This window comes from Acipenser ruthenus, chromosome 5 (assembly GCF_902713425.1).
Source record: "Acipenser ruthenus chromosome 5, fAciRut3.2 maternal haplotype, whole genome shotgun sequence".
In the NCBI taxonomy this organism is placed as follows: Eukaryota; Metazoa; Chordata; class Actinopteri; order Acipenseriformes; family Acipenseridae; genus Acipenser; species Acipenser ruthenus.
In genome coordinates, this window is record NC_081193.1 from 24057975 (window position 1) to 24078724 (window position 20750).

General features: G+C 37.6%; 1 protein-coding gene and 1 long non-coding RNA gene across 2 annotated transcripts; one reads left to right on the forward strand and one right to left on the reverse strand.

Moving 5' to 3' along the window:
* Positions 1-4282: 4282 nt before the first annotated feature.
* On the reverse strand, positions 4283-5594 carry LOC131737205 (uncharacterized). Its single transcript, XR_009328791.1, has 3 exons — positions 5473-5594; positions 5175-5332; positions 4283-5004 (listed from the first exon to the last, which is right to left on the reverse strand). It is a non-coding gene; the product is annotated as an uncharacterized LOC131737205 (long non-coding RNA).
* A 3766-nt stretch (positions 5595-9360) lies between these two features.
* Positions 9361-12487, forward strand: LOC117402798 (transmembrane protein 121-like). Its single transcript, XM_034004257.3, has one exon. The coding sequence runs from the start codon at positions 11038-11040 to the stop codon at positions 11986-11988; it is 951 nt and encodes a 316-aa protein (XP_033860148.1). The 5' UTR covers positions 9361-11037; the 3' UTR covers positions 11989-12487.
* The last annotated feature ends 8263 nt before the right edge of the window (positions 12488-20750 follow it).

Genomic DNA, 20750 nt, shown 5'->3' on the forward strand with positions numbered 1-20750 from the left:
CTTTCATTTGTTCATTTGTCATATGCTGGGGTAGTGCTAAAAAAAACATGAACGAGTCTGTAGTGTGCTAGATACGTGGGTGGTAATGGGGTAGTGACAAATTGCGGTCATGGTTTACATATTGAACATTTGGAAACTGATAAATTTCAAAAGGAATAAAAAATAAATAAATAAATGTTGCTTATCTTTAAATAAAATCCTGATACTACTGACGCTTGGACAATGTGTGACAAACACTGGCAACTGACCTATACCTCCACCTGAGCCAGCAAGGGCTTTAGAAATGAAATTGTTGTAAATAATGGAAAAGAGCTGAGAGCAGCTGTCAGTTTTATTTAGGGTTGAACGGAGTGGCTCTTCAGTTCAGCAAACATTACATCGCAAAGTTCAGCTGCTTTTGACAAATTCAATCAATACCCTCTAATGACATGAGCTTCTGTCATTGTTATGAAACAGATACAAGCACCATTCTTCTTTTTTCACTTGAGGAATTGCCCTCTTTCCTAACTCTGCGTTACAATCTTCACAACTGTTTTTCAAAGAGGATCTCCATGATGTGAATGATAATCCAGCACAACAGTAAGCATGCCTTCACTTATGAGTATGGGTTAGGTAACTAAATGTGGAAACAGTGCTTTTAAAAAAAGAAGGAAAAAAAGCCAAACAAATGAATAGGAACAATGTGGAATGTTTTTTAAAGGGTCTCACTGAAATAATCTTTGTTTGGGAATACTTGTGTTAACTCTCTCCATCTCTCTTGTGTCCATTGGTCTGTTTATTTCTGTCTGTCTAGATTTCCCGATTACACTCCTATCTCTGCCTGCTTGCACCCAAACCTGTTGATTTCTGGATAACTTCCTGCACATCCTGTGGAGTATTTATGACATTTAAACTGATCTGAATCAATCTATCCATTAATAAGTGCTACAGTATGTGCTGCTTTATCTCTAATTCACAGCCAAAACATACATAAAAACCCACCTCTCTTATAGTTCTTTTGAATCAGCAGCTTCCTTATTCTGGTCACTCGTCTAAATGAAAGTACACATACAGAAGGTGACTGGCACGGATAAGAGACAGAGTGGGACAGAGAACATTTTAGGCTTAAGTGGACAGTGACCCTGCCCCCCTCAGATTTGGACTGGCAAGCAAGGAAATAATATTAATGACACGCCCATGCTTAATATTTATGTTAATGTTAATTACTATTTTCATATTAAATTAATTTCATTGCCAATTGGATTTTTATTGCTTTCTGTTCAATTTGAATGCAATATGAAATTGAATCATGTCAAATAGAATTGTATCGGTGACAACACATTTTATAAACGTTAAAACAGTTTAACCTTTTGCAAAGCAGAAGAAGGAGCTCCTGTATTGAGTATACATGTGTAGCAGGATGAAAGCACAGGTGTGTGCTTGTATGGGGAATATGAGGTTGGCTGGGAGGGGGTTACATTTCTCCCTGTCAAAACACGTGGGAATGTGGCGGGAGTTGACAGCTGAATAAATGATTAAATGATTAAATATAAAATAGGTGTTCACGGGTATTAGAGGATTAGTAGAAAGAATGTTGGTGATAGAGGTGGAGGTCCGTGTTTGTGACCCGTGCTGTGTTGTGCCATTCTGCGTTCGTGAGTTTTGGTAAACCCTTTTTTTTTGGCCCTTGTGCCATTTATTTTGTTAATAGGTATGAGTATAACCGCAGCGGTTCTAGTGTAAAGTGATAAAGTGTGGAATGTGGCTAGGTGATGATTGGATAATTGATTGTCAATCACCCCTTGCCACATGGTATAAAAGAGAACAAAGGAGTGTGGAGTGTGGAGTGTGGGGTGTGGGGGCTGAGAGAGAAATCAGGAAAGCTGTGCTTGGGTGTTGTATGTGTTGGTATTGTGTGCTGTTTTGTTTTGTGTGTTTTGTTTAAAACCTTTAATTTGTTCCCGACTTTTATAGTCATATGCTGGGGTGGGCTAAACAAAAAAAAACATGAACGAGTCTGTAGTGTGATAGATACGTGGGTGGTAATGGGGCGTGACTAAATCTGTTACTTTTCACAATTCTCGGATTCAAAATGCATCCAGAGTTCTACATTGTCTGAATCCTAAATGTGGAAATCCTCTCGACAACACAGTAAGTTAACCTTTGTATATGCATTAGTGAAATGTACATGCAATTTATTATAGAAATTGAAAATGGACGCGTCCTAATTGCTTATGCCTCACAAGTATAGAAAATGGCTATTATTCCCCACAAACTTTGCTTTTGTGACCAGGACAGTGATATTTTAAAATGTACCTATTTCCAGTGAGAAAACGGGTGAATTTGTGTCTTTTCATTCACATAAAGTCAGAAAAAACAACATATGAATCCAAATTAACATGTATTTATACTAAAGTAATACAAAAATGACTACAAAAGATTTAGAAGTGAGTAGTTTTTCGAGATTTACGGTTATACTGTAAATCACTTTCACAAATCAGCCCCCAAATGTAGTCTCCCATCATGTTCTCGTTATACTGTCCTTGGTAGCGGTGTTCAAAGTCCAGTATATCCTGGTGGAAGCGCTCGCCTTGCTCCTCCGAGTACGCTTCCCATGTTCTCCTTGAATTTATCAAGATGAGCATCAAGGATTTGGACTTTGAACGCCTCCCATCCGTACTCATCATACTTCAAGGCGTCCAGCAAGGTCTTGATGCTGTTGTAATCCTCTTTGAGGTGCACCGAGTGAGCCAGGGGAAGAGACAGGTACTTGTTACCATTATGGAGCAGCACGGCTTTGAGGCTCCTGGATGAGCTGTCAATTGCCTCGAACAGACTGGTCGCATTGTGGCAGAAGCAGAGCCCATCTTGACGGGTGAAGAAGCTGGAAAAAGGTTGGTGATGCTTCCTCTGATCTGCGACTTGCACACTTTCATCCAACAAGTTCCACTGCTTGAGCCTAGACGTCAAAAGCTCGGCATTGGACTTGGTGAGACCAAGATCTCTAATCAAGTCGTTGAGGTCTTTTTGGTTGGGGTAGTACGGGTTTCTCTCCACAGCTCCACCTCTGAAATTGTCATCTGGATCTACAACGTCTTCCTCGCTCTCTGACTTGCTGCTCTTTTCTAAAGACGGCTGCTCTCTCTCCGGAGGAGTGGGTACGGGGAGCTCATGGCAGTGTGGCACCGGGGCGATGGATGAAGGAAGGTCCGGATACGTGATAGCAGGTGCATTCTTGCCAGTCTGACGTTTGGAAGGGTCCACCATGCAGAAGTAGCAGTTGCTTGAGTGGTCAGTGGGTTCCCGCCAAATTCTTGGGATAGCGAACTTCATGGCTCTCTTTTCCCCCTCTGTACCATCCTACAAAAATACATTTATTTCACCCATGACTAATGTGTAAGAGATTCTCGCAACATTTTTCATATATGATATATTTTTTCAATAACATTGAAAATTGTAAAACATTTTAAAATTAAAAACTTTTACAATTTTAAAAATTTTAACAAATTTTATAACATAAAATTCTGAGCAACAATTGTCCATCTTACCTTCCAGAGTTTTTTTGCAGTGCTCGCAGGTGAAATGAGGTGCCCAGGGTTTGTCTTGATCCCCGACAGGCATGCCGAAATATACCTTGTAGGCCTCACACATCTTAGCAGATGCTTCCAAGGAGTACTTTTTCGCTCTTGTCATGATAAATTGGCCGCAGACATAGCTTGCAGCCTCTTGATGCCATCTCAGAAAAATGCAGATATGTATCCACTTAGGCAGCTGGAACTAAACTGAACTGGTGGGCTTAAGTCCCCTGTATTTATACTACTATTTATATTACTGGAAAGTTCTAGAAAGTTCTAGAAGTTACTCCAAGTTTACTCAGCACTGAATCTATCTGGAATGTTCTGGAAAATAGGTAAATTTCAAAATATCACTGTCCTGGTCACAAAAGCAAAGTTTGTGGGGAATAATAGCCATTTTCTATACTTTTGAGGCATAAGCAATTAGGAAATAACACTTACTACCCAGGAACCAAAAAAAAAAAAAAAAAAAAAAAAAAAAAAATGTTACATGGTGCAATTATTAAGAATCATAAATATTTAGCCAAATAATCATAAAAAACACGACAAATAATAAAACCAGAAAAATTCAAGCCCCATGTATTATGTAACCTTTATGAAGATGTTATGTAGGCTTGTAGGAAGAATTGGTGTTTTAGATACCCATTTAAATAATTCATTAATTAACATGTTTAATTCAGTTAGCACTATCAGCTACAAATTTCTCAAAGCTCAATTTTACAAAGCTCAAGATCGGGACAAACAATTGCACAATAAAACACACAGCACTGTTATATATTTTATAAATGTTGTCAAAAGTTGTGACTAAAATATGATAAAAGAAGGTTAATACCAAAATAACATTAACTGGCACATTAATCTCAGTAAGCAATAGTCCTCCGTGTAAATGTTACAGGTAGCTCAGGTAAGTGTATAACTCTGTTAGCCCTAATGACTAACCCTTTGCCTTTCTTTCCTGTGCAGGCTGATTTTGAATTCCAGTGGACCACCCTCAACCCCAACCAGGATGAACAGATACAACGGCCAAGGTAATTATCAAAAATAAAATTAATAGCACAGAACACTAGAACACACAGCACAGCAACTACACAGCAAATAGTTCTAAAAACTATGGTAAAATGAATAATCACAGCAATGTTGTCACAGCCAAAATCACCACACAAAAATAAAGAAAGAACAGTTAAACTTTTCTAAAACTTGCTAAAAAATTAATTCACACCAGCAGTGCACCAATTGTCCCCCTACCCTGTGTAGGGGTAGTATTTGTTGCGACAGACAAACACAAAGTTATTATAGTCACATAAGTGACAATCGCCACTACACAAAGTCTCGCACCAAACATCCTCTTCGCAAGACTTCTGATTTCCTCCTCCCCGATTCGGCCTTAGTCCAGTTCCTGTAACGACAGCGGACCAACTCCCCTCCGTCGACAACGTTGCAGCGACACCACCTGGTGGAGGAAAGAGAAGAGGGACAGCACTCGGTCACCCAGTCTCAGACACCCCGTCCTTCGGCTCTAGCCCTTCAACAACTTCCCACTCAACGTTAGATGGTCAAGGGTGTGGGCCGGTCTCTCTGTAATCGCCTTACTTAGACCAGGCCCAGCAACACTGTACTTACCTGCGGGGGGAGTGTGGTTAGCCTTGTGAGGGGCAGCCTGAGTGATGCTGGCCTCCTCCGTCTGGGTTCCCTCTCGCTCTCTCTTCCCCTCCCGCTGGTATCCTCTTTCTCCAGGCACTGTGTTGTCAACGGAAGGAGGGGGGGAAACAGGGCTCCTGCTGCCTCACCAACCAAATCAACAAAATCAACGTTGGCATTAATATAAATCCTTATTGTCACTTGCACAGTCTATGGGTGAACTAATACTTTATAAAAGTAGTTAACTACTAAAACAACAGTTTGACTTTCCTTGTACTACCATGTTATTTGTTTCTCTCGCTCTCGTGCTGTGTTATCCAGGGTGCCGGGTGCCTGGTGCCTGGTGCCTGGTCTTCCTCCCGATATCCGTGCTCTGTTACTTCTGGTTCCAAGAATCTTTATAGCCTGGTCAATTAGTGTCAATGGAAACAGTTAAGCAGTCAATCCACTGCAGCTGTGGGGATTTTGGCTTTGATGAAACAGGGCTAATTCTAATTACTGTCTCCCAAGTATTTGAACGGCAATACTAAACAGTGATAACAAAATAATTACGTAGTACATGATCAATTTGAGTACATAAAATTCAACCCAAATGCCATTTACCCCACATACTTGTGTTAGTCACTTTGTGACATAAATATTAACTACATGTGAACGCAATACATTAAATGTCTAAAATGTATCTTTTATGTTAGTAACAAATTATATTCTAAGGTCAATAAATATAATAATATGAATATGCCAGCAGACTACATACTTGACTAAATATGAGTCAGGCTTTGTTTAACAAAAGCAGAAATTCTTCCAGTAAACTTGACCGATTCCCGGTAGGTCAATTCAGTCCATTAATTAAGTCTTTAATCATTAGTTGTCCTCTTCTTCAGTGACGATCCCAGGTAGTGAAGTTCTTTTTATTTTAAGACCTCTAAAGTATCTTTGAGGTTGTTTTTCCAATTTTAATGTAATTACTCAGAGTTCCTCCTCGATGGTACTTGAAGCTGATAGTTTAGTTGTTAGTGTTGCTCATTCTCTCTCTCTCTGACTGCTAAGGTTATTAATTATTGTGTGTGTTCTGGATGTTATTAGAGCTGTTTGCTAAAGCTTTCTGTTCCTGACATTCATGAACATTTGCTGTCTGATATTAGCAACGGCCAGTTCAAGATGTTACAGCCAGCTCTTCTCCTTTGTCTCACTGACTACAACAAAACTCACTGAAAATAAAGACAGCCTCTCTCCTGACCTTAATGTTTTTTTTTTCTTCAAACTTACAATATGTCTTGTTACTACAATAATGATATTGAATTAACAGCTCCACTGCACCTGAGAATATAAGGTAGTCAAACTCTTGGCTTCAACTTTATCAGTGTAGCTATGGTTACCGAGCCAGTCTCTGCTCCTGTCTCATTTTCTTATAACAATTTTTCAGAATCAATACAATTATAAATATGTTTAAAACACAAATAACAAGGGGCTTATCTCTCTGGTTGTCATAGAGACTAGGCCAGCTGGCCTCTAGACAGATGCTGGATTTTATTAACCTGTGTTATGTTCCTACAGGCTACATAGTGCATCATTCAAATAAATTATTACCCTTGAAGGACAATAACCAAACTGGGCAGGGTGATATTTTTGAAAAGTAAAAAAAATGAAAAGAAGAAAATAAAGAAAGTTAAAAACAAATGTCAAAAGCGACATTCCTTTGAAGACAAAGCCAGAAGTAAATATTTCATTGTTTTCCCTGAGGGTAGCACTTTTACAGTTTGCAGTGCTTTGTGTCGCTTTGTATAATGCCATTGTCTAACCCAATTTCTCTGTGATACAGCAGCTCCCTGGAGGGTTAGCGCTGCCCTGTCCCTTCATGCATCCCACTAGCTGTTTGGCTCCGCATGTAGATTTGCAAAGATGGGTAGCTTTAATGTTCCCATTCATTTTCCTGTGGGTAATCGATGAAGGCTCAGGGTTACAGCTAATGTGATTTATGTATCCTATTTCCACTGTTATGCTTCATATACAAATTGTCTTTGGTGATGTAAATTCACCCATCTTTTCACGACTTGCTGACTTGTATGCCGTCTACAAAACTGATGTCATTTATTTACATTTACATCCAGGGACTTTTTTGTTCCACGGGTCCGCAGATCACACATTTGGAACACCAACACATCTTTTTTTTTCCCAGACAGGGTTTCATGGACAGCCCTCAGAATGTTTAATTACTTCCATTTTTAATTACATCCATTTTCATGGAGGAGGTGGAATCAGAGCCAGCTGTAATAAATGTCGTGTGCTTCTGCAAATTGCGTAAGATAGAGAGGAATCTAATTTGTACACTGGGGTCCTTCTGACCTAAAATGTCCTTGTCTCACCCACAACTTGCAACTTTCTTTTCACAGTACGAACCTAATGCTTTGTTTTCAAAAGCAACAGTCTAGACTTTTTCAACACTAATACCTCACTAATATTTGTTTGTATGTAAATTTAAAACCCATTCTTGAATTGTTCAGACCTGAACCACTCTGGATGGCTTGACATAGCGATAATCAAATATGAAACCTCTTATTCTTGCCCTGTTTCCTTATAATACTGGATGGGGAAAATGTAATTGAGTATTGGGATTGGATGTGGCAAATCTAATAAAGTAACTTCAAGTCCCAACTGGAACCTGGTGTACTTGATCCAAATCCTAGCTTGGAAGGGCATTGCCTTGAATGCTCCTAGCTGAGACTTCAGCTGGTGAGCTGGCGGCCCACAGAGAAGGTGTGGCTGTATCTCCCTCTGGGATTTACACTCATCGAGCAGCGCCATATGTTCTGTGATCCCCACTCACCTGTGGCAGGAGAGCTCTGAGGTGAGTGGCTGTCTCCGGGGTTGGAGTAAATTAGCAACTGATCTCTGGCCACTTGGGAAGGGTGGGTAATAAAACAAGATTTCAAGAGTTATTAAATTAAAATGAATAAGCTGTACATACATTTGTTTTTAATAAGGGAAATGTTTATTCTCTAAAACAAAAATAAATTACATAAATCCGCAAGTAAATAGTTAAATGGATTAACTGATATAATAGTTACTTCCGTGTGGTATTAACAGAAAACATGGGTCTTCGCAGGCAACTCAAAAAATCAATTTGTGAGTAAAGACAGAAACAATAAGAACTATCGTCCCTCTTTTTTATATCCTCCCTCACTCATTGATTATTTAAGCTCCGTGTCATCTAATTAATTTACCCACAGTAGTTCTCAGGGGGAACGCAGTAACGGTTTCACTTTCCTGTCCTTAAGCTGGTCAGAGTTTCATCCAGCCCCTCTGGAATGAAAGAAAAGAAAATTGAGGCCAAAGCTTTCTTCTTCCTGGGTCGATTTATCTCCTCACTAAAGTAACTGAATCAGAAATTCTAAATGTGTTAATTGGCTTTCTTTACATACACTAGAGGGCAAGATGAGATGAGATACATGTGAAATCCTCCTACTGATATGATTAAGTATTTGCAGAATCTTGTTTTTAATGTTAATTTTTTAAACATAAATATATAAAATAAAAATGACTAATGTTAATTAAATATCTCTGTGTCTCTTTGAGAGCTGTATCCATGAATACCATTTTAATATACAGAAAATAGAAAGTATAACATGACTGTACTGCCTGAGCCAGTAGTCTTTCGATCACTTATATCTGCTGCAATATAGGTTCAATAAATAACATTTATAATATGGGAATTCTGGGGAATGATACATTAAGTCATGATTTCCATTACACTTTTATTCAAATCGACTACAAATTCTTCACAATGTAATTGTGATTTTCTTCATAGTGTAACCATTTTAAAAATCTCACAATTAAATGGTGCTAAAAAATATTAAATAAAAAGTAAAAAATATTCTTTGAAGTTCACAGGTGCTGCTATATTGATCATAAGAATATTATTTAAAGAATATTTTGAACAATGGGGAGCCCACTGAAGAGTGGGATTAGAATCTAAATTGGGACATTTTTGGGTGCAATGTTTTTTTTTTCTTTTTTTTTCTGATTTCTTGAAAAAATATGTGCTAATTAGATTTCTTTTCATAGTGCTAACCAGTCAGAGCAGATTGTGTGTCTCCCCCGCCTCTATCCTCCCCTCTTTCTTTCTCTCTCTCTCTCTCTCTCCACTCACTCATCTGATTCACTGCTTTCTGTCACACAATCAATGCTAAAGCTCGAACAGATTCAAAGTGCCTCACCCTGACTGCCTTACAGTTGGACTGCTGTGCAACACTGAACCCATCTTAACCAGCCTCGGTGCTTCACAGTGGAGGTTTTCTTTTTCTTTTTTTTTTCTTTTTTTTTTTTTGTTGCTTAGCTAGATTCAAAAACGGACTGTTTTCTCCAAGGGAGGTGAAAAAAATCAAATTATTCCAAAGAAGAAGAAAGAAGAACACAAACAGCAAATATAAAATTGGATAACAAGAAGGAGAGAGGAGGAAAAAGTTTTCTTTCATTAAAATGATGTTGCTATATTTGTGTGCACAAGTGGGTTAGCAAGCTCAGCAGCTGGGTAAGTAGACTGAAGATATCTTCACATGGGGAGGAAAGCAGCTGAAGAAGCTACAGACACTGCAGCCACAGGACTGAAAGGGGGACAGTACAGCTAAGCAACAAAGTGCAGCGTCGGACTTCCACTTTCAATTCATTGCTCTTTTTCCTTCTGAAGATGCTGTGCAGGGGTCAGAGATTATTGCTTTTATTTAAATTGCATGGTCATGCTGGTAACAGCTGTAAGTGAATAGAAACGACTCTGTAGGTGATTGCCGGGAGGGGCTTTTCCTCTGCGAGCTGCTGAGAGATTTGCATTTACAAAATAATCACAAAGGAGACCAGGGAAAACTATGCCTATCAGCATTCAAAGGATCAAATCCCTCTGCTGCCATGGGTAGTTGCCTCTTGCTGTCAGAGCTGTGTAGACTTTGAAATAAGAAATCTCTTTAAAAAGTGCAGAAGAGGATTCTTTATGTAAGATTTGACATCTAGCAACTTTTTATTTTATTTGCACTATACAAGTACTGCAATGTACCAGAGCAGTTGAGTGATTTTGGTTATTATTCGACAGTGCGATACGAAAAACTATAATTTAAAGGCTTCTTCAAAAGATTTTTCCAGAGTGGCAGTCTGCATTTAAAGTGGATTACATCTGAGTGAAGCTTTTTTTTCCCCCGACTGCAGTTTTCTAGTTACTACTGCTTATGTGCTTTTTATTCCGATGGATTAAAAAGCCAACCTAAATGAATTTCGCTTCCTGCAATTTCGTAGCCTGTTAATGGATAACAACTGCTTGCTGTCTCAGCTTAACCTTTTCTTAAACATTATTATGGTAACACTTATTAAATCAGAAAATCGTAAGTACAGAATGGGGTGATTTTTATTTTTACTGCTTCTATTTAAGTTCACTTGCTATACATTCCATAATGTTAATGGCAAAATATGAACAACATTTCTGAAACCCGTGGCATACATTTTTGAAAGAGAAAAAAAAAATCCTTTAGCACAAGAAGTGCACTGATGTTTAAAATAATTGTATTTGGAAGACTAACCTTGATAGATAGTGTTCAATCACTGACACTGGTTTATGCTGGAGTGTCTACTGTACAAATGTAACCAGCCAAAAGTGCATAATCTAACACCCAGCAAATCTTTCATTGTTGTTGTTGTTGTTGCCGTTACACATTTCTACAGACGCTGTTCTGTACAGTCAAGCAGGAGGTGGGAACCAAACATGACTGCAACAACCACAAAAACTAAAATTTAACCACTGAACACAGTGGCCAGTTCACCATTCTTTTCTGTTCACCTCTCAGTGGCGTTTCCTTTCAGAATGGTACCGCCCCCACCAGCTAATAAGCCTCATGTGTGCCTCTCCACTATCCTCATTATGAGCAGCATGGCGCTAATGGATGCTTATCTTGTAGAGCAGAACCAAGGGCCACGGAAAATAGGCATCTGCATCATGGTAATGGTGGGGGACCTCTGCTTCCTGATCATCCTCCGTTACATGGCCGTGTGGGTGGGAGCGGAGGTCAGGACCGCTAAAAGAGGTTACGCCATGATCTTGTGGTTCCTCTACATCTTCGTGTTGGAGATCAAAGTCTACTTCATCTACCAGAACTACAAGGCAGACAGGAAGAGCCTTGACACCACTGCGCGGAAAGCCTTGACGCTACTGCTGTCTATCTGCGTCCCTGCCCTGTATGTACTCCTGGCGGCAGTTGACCACATGGAGTACGTAAGAGCCTTTAAGAAGAAGGAGGAGCTGAGGAACCGACTCTTTTGGGTGGTGGTGGACCTGTTGGATGTTTTGGATATTCAAGCCAATTTGTGGGAGCCACAGAAAAAAGGGCTCCCCCTATGGGCTGAAGGACTGATGTTTTTTTACTGTTATATTTTGTTACTGATCCTTCCCTGCTTGTCTCTGAGTGAGATAAGCATGCAGGGGATCAATATAGTGCCGCACAGGATGATGTTGTACCCCATACTGAGCCTGGTTACCATAAACGTCATCACCATCTTCATCCGAGGGGGTAACTTGATCTTTTTCCGGGATGCTAGAGTGTCAGGAATCCTCATGGGAAAGAACTTCTTGGCTATCATCCTAAAGACCTGTAGTTTTGTACAGTATAGAAAACAGTTGGAAAGGGCCCCTACTGGGTTGGCAATCGAACTTCAGAAGAACTCTGTACCCCACAACCAAGCAATACCGGCCCGGCCTAGGGTGGTTGTACAAAATCAGATGGCCTTGCCAGAGGTGACTGGATGTGAGAACACATGACACATGCTTTAAAAAAATAAGGTTCATAAATACAGAAAACGCACTGTTGGATTCCAGTACTGCTCTAAAGGATTCTGGGAATAAACAGACACTGTTGGGGGGGGGGGGGGGGGTGACACAAGGTATTTTTTAAACATACAGTGGAGAGTATATTTTTTATGTGGTAAGTGGTACATTATGGCATCAAGCAAAGTGACAATGGTGGTGTTGTGTAAAATGTTTCTTTCATGACATTTTCTATTATGTGTGAATGGAAGGTCAAAAATCATTATTGATGTTGGAAAAGTAGGTTCTGATGTGTTGTATACCTTGAAATTACATTCTTTGAACTAAAAAAGAAATGCTATTTTAAAGGTTTTATAGTGTAAAATGATTTTTTATACGTCATTCATTCATAAAGTATTGTGTAATAACGTGACGAGTGTCTATTGCTGTGTCCTTGTACTTTCATGTACTAATAAAAAAGAGTATATATATATATATATACTGTATATCTGTAAAACACACAATTATAGAATTTGCATTAATACTGAAATAAACTATTGTTTAATGTAGTGCAGTGGCATATTGTATGACCTAAAATTAATTTCACTATTGAAGACTCCAGTCAAACATTTTTCACAGTCAAAGTATTTTCTTTTTTTACAGACAACCCCTTTCAATATATAACTTTAATACTGAGCAAAAATGCCAATAAGTGGTTAACCAATAACCTTTCAAAAAAGAAGTGATAAAACAAATGTGCATGTTATACTGTGGAACTCAACATATATATGACTCTTAAAGTATGTCGACTAGTAATGGGGAAAAATTGTCATGGGCACGAATTGTTCTAGCACCCGTAATAATTGATGCAGTACAGTCTGCTATATTGTACATTGTCATAATTCAAAACATGGAAAAACAGAGGAGACTATAAACACATACAATACAGGGTTCATGATGCTAGAATATTTCAACATTGTACAGCAACTAACTACTTACTTGCTTAGTACATGTACACTTTCTAATCGTATGTTGTAATTCTCAAGTTATATTAAATGGGGTGATTATATGATTAATGAGGAGCTTCTCCCCATTCACTCCCATTATATTCTGCCCAGGAGATTTTTATGTTGTCATAACAAGTGGAGAATGAATTAACAGGAGTGATAAAGCTGGTTGTAATTTTAAAAAGAGTTGTGATACCCATTATAACAGTTAAACATGGTAATTCTGCACAGTAATTTTACAGTTTTTCCCTGCTTTTCCCATTGTTATACTGAGCATTTACCATAGTTTACCATGGTTTGCCATGTCTTTTAATATGCCTTACCATACCTCTCTGAGCTGTACAATGCTTACCTATGCTTTTACTATGGGAAACTTTGGTAAGGGACGTCAGTGAAGACTAATACAATCTCAGTATTTACACTTCAATCAAACAACGTGGGAGAATTTGAGGATATGATATAGATATGACTTAAAAAGGCCTGTTCTCAATCCTTTTTACAATCCAGTAATCTACTCTGGGAAAGAAAATTTGAAATAAACAATGTGAGTGTATTTACGAGGCCCTGAAGTTTGGTTCTAGAAGTACTGTACAAGGTGTTAGTCCCCTTTAAAAAAATGTGCACATTACTGGAGCAAAATGTTTAACAACAGGCCTCAAAAGCTGCAGCAGGAGACCAGTCAAAGAGGACACTTAATAGTGGCGGTGTTCACATTTTGAATTTATCATTCTTTAGGATTAGCCTGTGTTAAATGCTAAGAGCCGAGCTCAGGGCTGGATGTCCAGTTCTTCCTCCCTTGCTAGTAAACCTTTTTCCCTTGTTCCCTTGTTTAGAAAAGAGTCACCGAGTCAATATACAAAAGATCAAGATCAAGTAAAGGTTCTGTAAAGTAGTCAGAGCTAGCGCTATTCTATTGCTTGCCTGAAGGTAGTAATCTAGTAAAGTTTTGATCTATTTAATCCACTTTTAACAGTCTTTAAATAACTACTGACTAAAAAGCCTTCTAATTGTAAAAGGTCAATTATTCTGAATTACTGGGTAAAACATTTAACAGAATAATGTATACAATATTGTCACAGGATGGCTTGAGCGGTGACGTCAGACCCGGAAGACAGCGGACACTGACAGCAAACAGTGCTGGGATATGAAACGTCTTTGTTGTTAAAAAAACAGACATCAGATGCCTAATGTTATTCAGTTATTTTATAACAACAAAAATGACTGGACCTGGCTTACATTTCTTCTTTGGTGACACTATTTTAGACTTTAAGCTACATTGCATAACATGCTTTCTGTTAGTGGAAAATCCCATGAAGTCACAGAATTAAAAACAATCTCTCCTGAGCCAAATGAGAATTGTGCAACACAAACAAAATAATAAGAACATATGAAATAATGTTACCATCATTATCTGATGCTGAAGTACTCTGCAGTTCCCTTGATCCATAACTTTTAGTACCTACAGTATTTTATTAATGTTTTCAAGGCATTTTGTAATAAGTTTTATTTTAGAATACAAAAACATCTCTCTCTCTCTCCCTCTCTCTCCACATTTTCAGAGTTGATTGATTTTTTCATTTAAATGTACTATTTACACAATAATTCAAGCAACTTAATTTGCATAATCTGCTTCCCGGTGTGCCAAAGAAATCCTTTTTTCTTCAATTTGGGATTCAGATGCAATATGAAAATGATAGTAGCCTATAAGCAATGATTTTTGAATAAGCAGAACTGTGACTTGAAATCTGAGTTTTTCATCTTTTTTTTTTACCTTTCGCCTTTGGTGCTAAGAAATCAGAAACTGAAATATTGTGACAGCATGACATTTTTCTTCAGTTCACAAGGAAAGACAGCAATTTTTTAAAGAAAAGATTGATCAAATATTAAATTACAGTATAAAACTATATATATATATATATATATATATATATATATATATATATATATATATATATATATATATATATATATATATATATATTGTAGTGATGTCAAGAAGGAAAACACAAGGCAAGTTCTCAGGGGCTAAATTAATTTTTATTTCTCAAACAAGTCGCATTCCAGTCCTGTCCACAGCTGCTTCTTCTTTTCAATCCTTTCAATTGTCTTTATCAGGGCTGCTAATAACCTGCATCTACTGTGTATGTGTGTGTCTGTATATATTACATCTGGTCATCTTATATTTATCAAAAGTGTGTACTGAAATGTTTACTTGTATCAGTCCTATACAGTACAGTTATCCGTCAGCTCATCAAGGTTCTTGGTCCGTAGCACAGACTCGAGAAAGTTTAGAATCCAATCAAGCCCTGCTGGATACAGCTGAAGACGCTGGTGAAAAAACTCATCAACTGAAACTCATCTGTTGAAAAGAGTGCGAAAAGGTGTACATAAGAACATAAGAACATAAGAAAGTTTACAAACGAAAGAAGGCCATTCAGCCCATCTTGCTCGTTTGGTTGTTAGTAGCTTATTGATCCCAGAATCTCATCAAGCAGCTTCTTGAAGGATCCCAGGGTGTCGACTTCAACAACATTACTGGGGAGTTGGTTCCAGACCCTCACAATTCTCTGTGTAAAAAAGTGCCTCCTATTTTCTGTTCTGAATGTTCCATTATCTAATCTCCATTTGTGACCCCTGGTCCTTGTTTCTTTTTTCAGGTCGGAAAAGTCCCCTGGGTTGACATTGTCAATACCTTTTAGGATTTTGAATGCTTGAATCAGATCACCGCATAGTCTTCTTTGTTCAAGACTGAACAGATTCAATTCTGAGCCTGTCTGCATACGACATGCCTTTTAAACCCGGGATAATTTTGGTCGTTCTTCTTTGCACTCTTTGAACACAATATTCTAGATGAGGGCTTGTAAACTAATGCATTGTAAAGTTTTAACATTACTTCCCTTGATTTAAATTCAACACTTTTCACAATATATCCGAGCATCTTGTTGGCCTTTTTTATAGCTTCCCCACATTGTCTAGATGAAGACATTTCTGAGTCAACATAAACTCCTAGGTCTTTTTCGTAGATTCCTTCTTCAATTTCAGTATCTCCCATATGCTGTTTATAATGCACATTTTTATTGCCTTACACTTTTCTCTATTAAATGTCATTTGCCGTGTGTATGCCCAGTTCTGAATGCTGTCTAGATCATTTTGAATGACCTTTGCTGCTGCAAGTGTTTGCCATTCCTCCTATTTTTGTGTCGTCTGCAAGTTGAACAAGTTTGCTTACTATACCAGAATCTAAATCATTAATGTAGATTAGGAAGATTAGGAAGAGCAGATCTCTGTGGTACTTCACTGGTTACCTCGCTCCATTTTGAGGTTTCTCCTCTAATCTGTACTTTCTGTTTTCTACATGTTAACCACTCCCTAATCCATCTGCATGCATTTGAATTATTATTATTATTATTTATTTCTTAGCAGACGCCCTTATCCAGGGCGACTTACAATTGTTACAAGATATCACATTATACATTATTTCACATTATACAGATATCATATTATTTTACATACAATTACCCATTTATACAGTTGGGTTTTTACTGGAGCAATCTAGGTAAAGTACCTTGCTCAAGGGTACAACAGCAGTGTCCCCCACTGGGGATTGAACCCACAACCCTTCGGTCAAGAGTCCAGAGCCCTAACCACTACTCCACACTGAATCCCTACTGCGTTCAGTCTGATAATTAATCTTTTATGCAGGACTTTGTCCAAAGCTTTCTGGATATCTAAATAAACCATGTCATATGCTTTGCAGTTATCCATTGTCGATGTTGCATCCTCAAAAAAATCAAGCAAGTTAGTTAGACACGATCTCCCTTCCCTAAAACCATGCTTACTGTCTCCCAGGATACTGTTACCATGTAGGTAATTTTCCATTTTGGATCTTATTATAGTTTCAATAAGTTTACATATAATAGAAGTCAGGCTTATTGGTCTGTAGTTACCTGATTCGGTTTTGTCTCCCTTTTTGTGGATCGGTATTATGTTTGCAATTCTCCAGTCTGTAGGTACAACCCCTGTGTCAAGAGACTGTTGCATGATCTTGGTTAGTGGTTTGAAAATAACTTCTTTCATTTCTTTGAGTACTATTAGGAGGATCTCATCCGATCCAGGGGATTTATTTATTTTAAGAGCTCCTAGTCCCTTTAACACTTCTGCCTTTGTTATGCTAAAGTTATTTAAAACTGGATAGGAACAGGTCGACATGTGGGGCATGTTGTCTGTATCCTCCTTTATAAAAACTTGTGAAAAGTAATCATTTAATATATTTGATATTTTTTTCTTCATCTATGATTTTGTCATTTGTATCTCTTAGACATTTAGCCTCCGCTTTGAATGTTCTCTTGCTGTTATAATATTGGAAAAACATTTTGGAATTGGTTTTAGCCCCGTTAGAAATGTTCATTTCTATCCCTCTCTTGGCCTTTCTGACTTCCTTTTTGACTTGTGTTTGCAGTTCCAAGTACTCTTTCTGTGTACTTTGTTTTTGGTCCCTTTTTAACGCTCTGTAAAGTGCCTTTTTTCACTGAATATTTTTTTTAATTGATCTATTAAACCATTTTGGCCATTTTGTTTTAGATTTAGATTTGTCTACTTTTGGGATGTAATTGTTTTGTGCCTCTAGTACTACATTTTTAAAAAACAGCTATTCTTTTTCTGTCGATGTTTTCTCTATTTTACTCCAATCTACTTCTATTAGTCTCTGTTTCATACCATCATTGTTTGCTTTTCTAAAATTGTAAACCTTAGCTTTAGTCATTCCTTTTTGCTATCATGCTATGACCAGGCACTTTACTAAACATATACTTAGAGCTTCTGATTTTCAGTTTTAACCTATAAAACCCGATAAAACACCCCCGATACAAAAAATAAATAAATCGTGGATAGCCAATAAACACCGGAAAAACTGTGGAAATGGTTAATCAATTCATGCTGACTTTACCCTTTTCCCATTAAAAAATAAAACCTACTACAAAAAGAATAATAAATACATTTCCCAGTTCTACTTCCTGACTTGCATCTATCATTGATTCGTTCTGAATACTTTAAACCCGTCCCAGCTACTGAGTGACAGCACATTCCTACAATTCTATTGGAGACTTTGCTAGTGACATTTAAAACAAGATTACAATTAGGATGGAGGCTTGTTAGCGGGAGTGACTGTGTTGCCAGTGCACTCCTTGTACAAAACTAAAGCGTTGATGGCTGCCAGGTCCAAAATATTATAAAAAACAGACACGTTGATGTTGATTTTATTAACAAGCCCAGACTAAATTGTTGGCTATATTGTATTGATTTCAATATGCTGCATAAACTGTGGGTCTGGCGGTTGAAAAAGCAAGTTCTTATAAATTGTTCATTTTTATGATTCTTCAGCTGAAACACTGTATGGGTATTTAATTAAAATATTTAGTAACACTTAAGAATGGACATGCACGAGATATTCACATACGCGTAGATATTTAAATTTGAATTGTAAAAGAAGTTCAAAAAGCAGCTACGGCGTGCTAGTGTTAAAACCAGCACGATACTCGTTAGAATAATTGTGTTTGTTTATTTTGGCCACTGTGCTGTTTTGTTTGTTATTTTTTATTTAATAAATAAGAGCGCATTTGCGACTCGCCCGCGGTACTTTGTGTATGTCTACTTCCTGGTCTGACGTCACCTGCTCAGCCATCCATGACATACCCTTAACACTTATTATGCTCCACTGTTTCTTTTTTTCAAATGAGCATTAACCTTTTACCCTTCCCCTTTTATCTTTCACAATAATTTAATGGGACATGCAACATTTGAACCCCTCCTGAAGTACAAAATTGTCTTCTTTCTTAATATCCTCTGGCATTTGTGGAAACAAAATTATGTTAGCAGAGTGGTGTTCCAACTTCCTCTAGCTGTGTTTTCCTTTTTGAAGTCACTTGTATCTGATGTGACCCCCCCTTTGCAAAACAGCCTATATAATTTTATTTTGTCTCCCTATGCTTTTAGCATGGTATGTCGCCCTGGATAAGGGTGTCTGCTAAGAAATAAATAATAATAATAATATACTACAGTAAACTTGTATAATGGCACCTTCACTAATATCTGCAACGAAAAGGTTAGGAACTGCACATCCAGTGCTCTAAGTCTGACCAGTTCACCGAAATACATTTCCAAGACCATTTTAAACAATGCCAGCAGTAAATACACAGTGAGTGCCTTGAACAGATCGAGCACCCACTTTTAGAAAATCCTGCTGTGAACTCCACTCCCAGCTGTAATGAAACAAATCCTGCTGACTTACAGAATTAAGCAGAGGAGAGAAAATAAGTCTATAGATCAACTGAGACTTGGCACAGAGACAGTCAGCCAACACATTGCTACTGCTAAGCTAAAAAAAAAAAAGCTTCCCGGGCTGTGCTAATTGTTTAATTCTCATTGATTTTCTTAGTTTGTTTGTTTGGCCTTCTGACTCTGTGGCATTTTCTATCAGTATCAACCACATGTTAGGAATAATAATAATAATAATAATAATAATAATAATAATAATAATAATAATAATAATGAAGATTTTGATGGAATGGTCAATTTTTGGGCTCAAATCAGAAGTGGTATTTTACTGTAAAGAAAATGTAGATGTAATATTATTTAATTTAAAGTCTTACATATATAATTATTATCTATCAGCAATAATAACAGTAACATAGTCCAGCTAATTAACCTTTTTTGTTTGGAAATGTAGAATACAGGGCATGCATATCAATGTAATTACATTGTAATAACACAGCAATTACCAATGGTTCCTGCTCTTACCAGGTAACACCTTGTTACCTAATGTAATTACATGGTAACTTAATGGCACAGGTCATTTACACACTTATTCCACCAGTAGTTACCATGTCGAAACATGAACCATAAGTAGTTTCACATTTTTAATATGTTATTCTATTCTATTCTTTTGAAAATGTAATCTTACGGATATTCATAGAATTAAGGAAAATCTCTACATGATGCTTAGAGTTACAGTTATTTTATTGCCTTATTTTTAAAACTGTGCTCACATTGTTTTTTTAATGTGTAACATTAATAAAAAGGAGACCTTTCAACAGCAGTGCTAGATGAGACATAACCAGACTTTATCATGAGCTAGGACATTGACAACCTTGTGACAACCGTAATTGAAACACTGAAGACGATGGGCTCTAATCAGACCATACTGCTCAAAAGTGCATGCCACTGGATGATTAGATCTGCTTGAGGATTTCAATGTCTGTAATTTGCTGGAAACCTAAGGGCTATGTTTTACTGGTTTGCAAGCCACCTATCTACAAAGATGATGATCTAACCATGCAGGACATTTTCAGTACCCAGACCTCCAGTTCATTTTGCAGTCACCTTGGCGTTGTATGTTATAAAAACAAAAAGTTGAGCCGGTGATGGGTTTCTGCCATTAGATAAGCAACAGAGCACAAGGGCGCCATCGATCTAATTTAAAGCTAAAAACAAAAGGCTTTTCTGCATTGAGATCTGTAAGAGTGTCATAAATGAGTGGCACGGTAAACTACTGCATTATAAAAAGAGCACCTCAAGCATTTCTAAATGTTTTTTAATTGGAGGTTTCACAGTAAACGTGTCAAAACCTGTGCAGCCGATTTAATAGGTTAATTTTCACTGTGTCAGCGTGAAGTGACTCGGGGCTCCGTGACACTATAAAAACCAATAGACTTGAGCACAGCTCCTGTGTATCTGACAAGAATAAGACAACAGACAAGATAATAACTTCTCTGG

What these genes read in the sequence shown, in the direction of transcription:
- LOC117402798 (XM_034004257.3), top strand. Translation starts at nt 11,038, where the DNA reads ATGGTACCGCCCCCACCAGCTAATAAGCCTCATGTGTGCCTCTCCACT.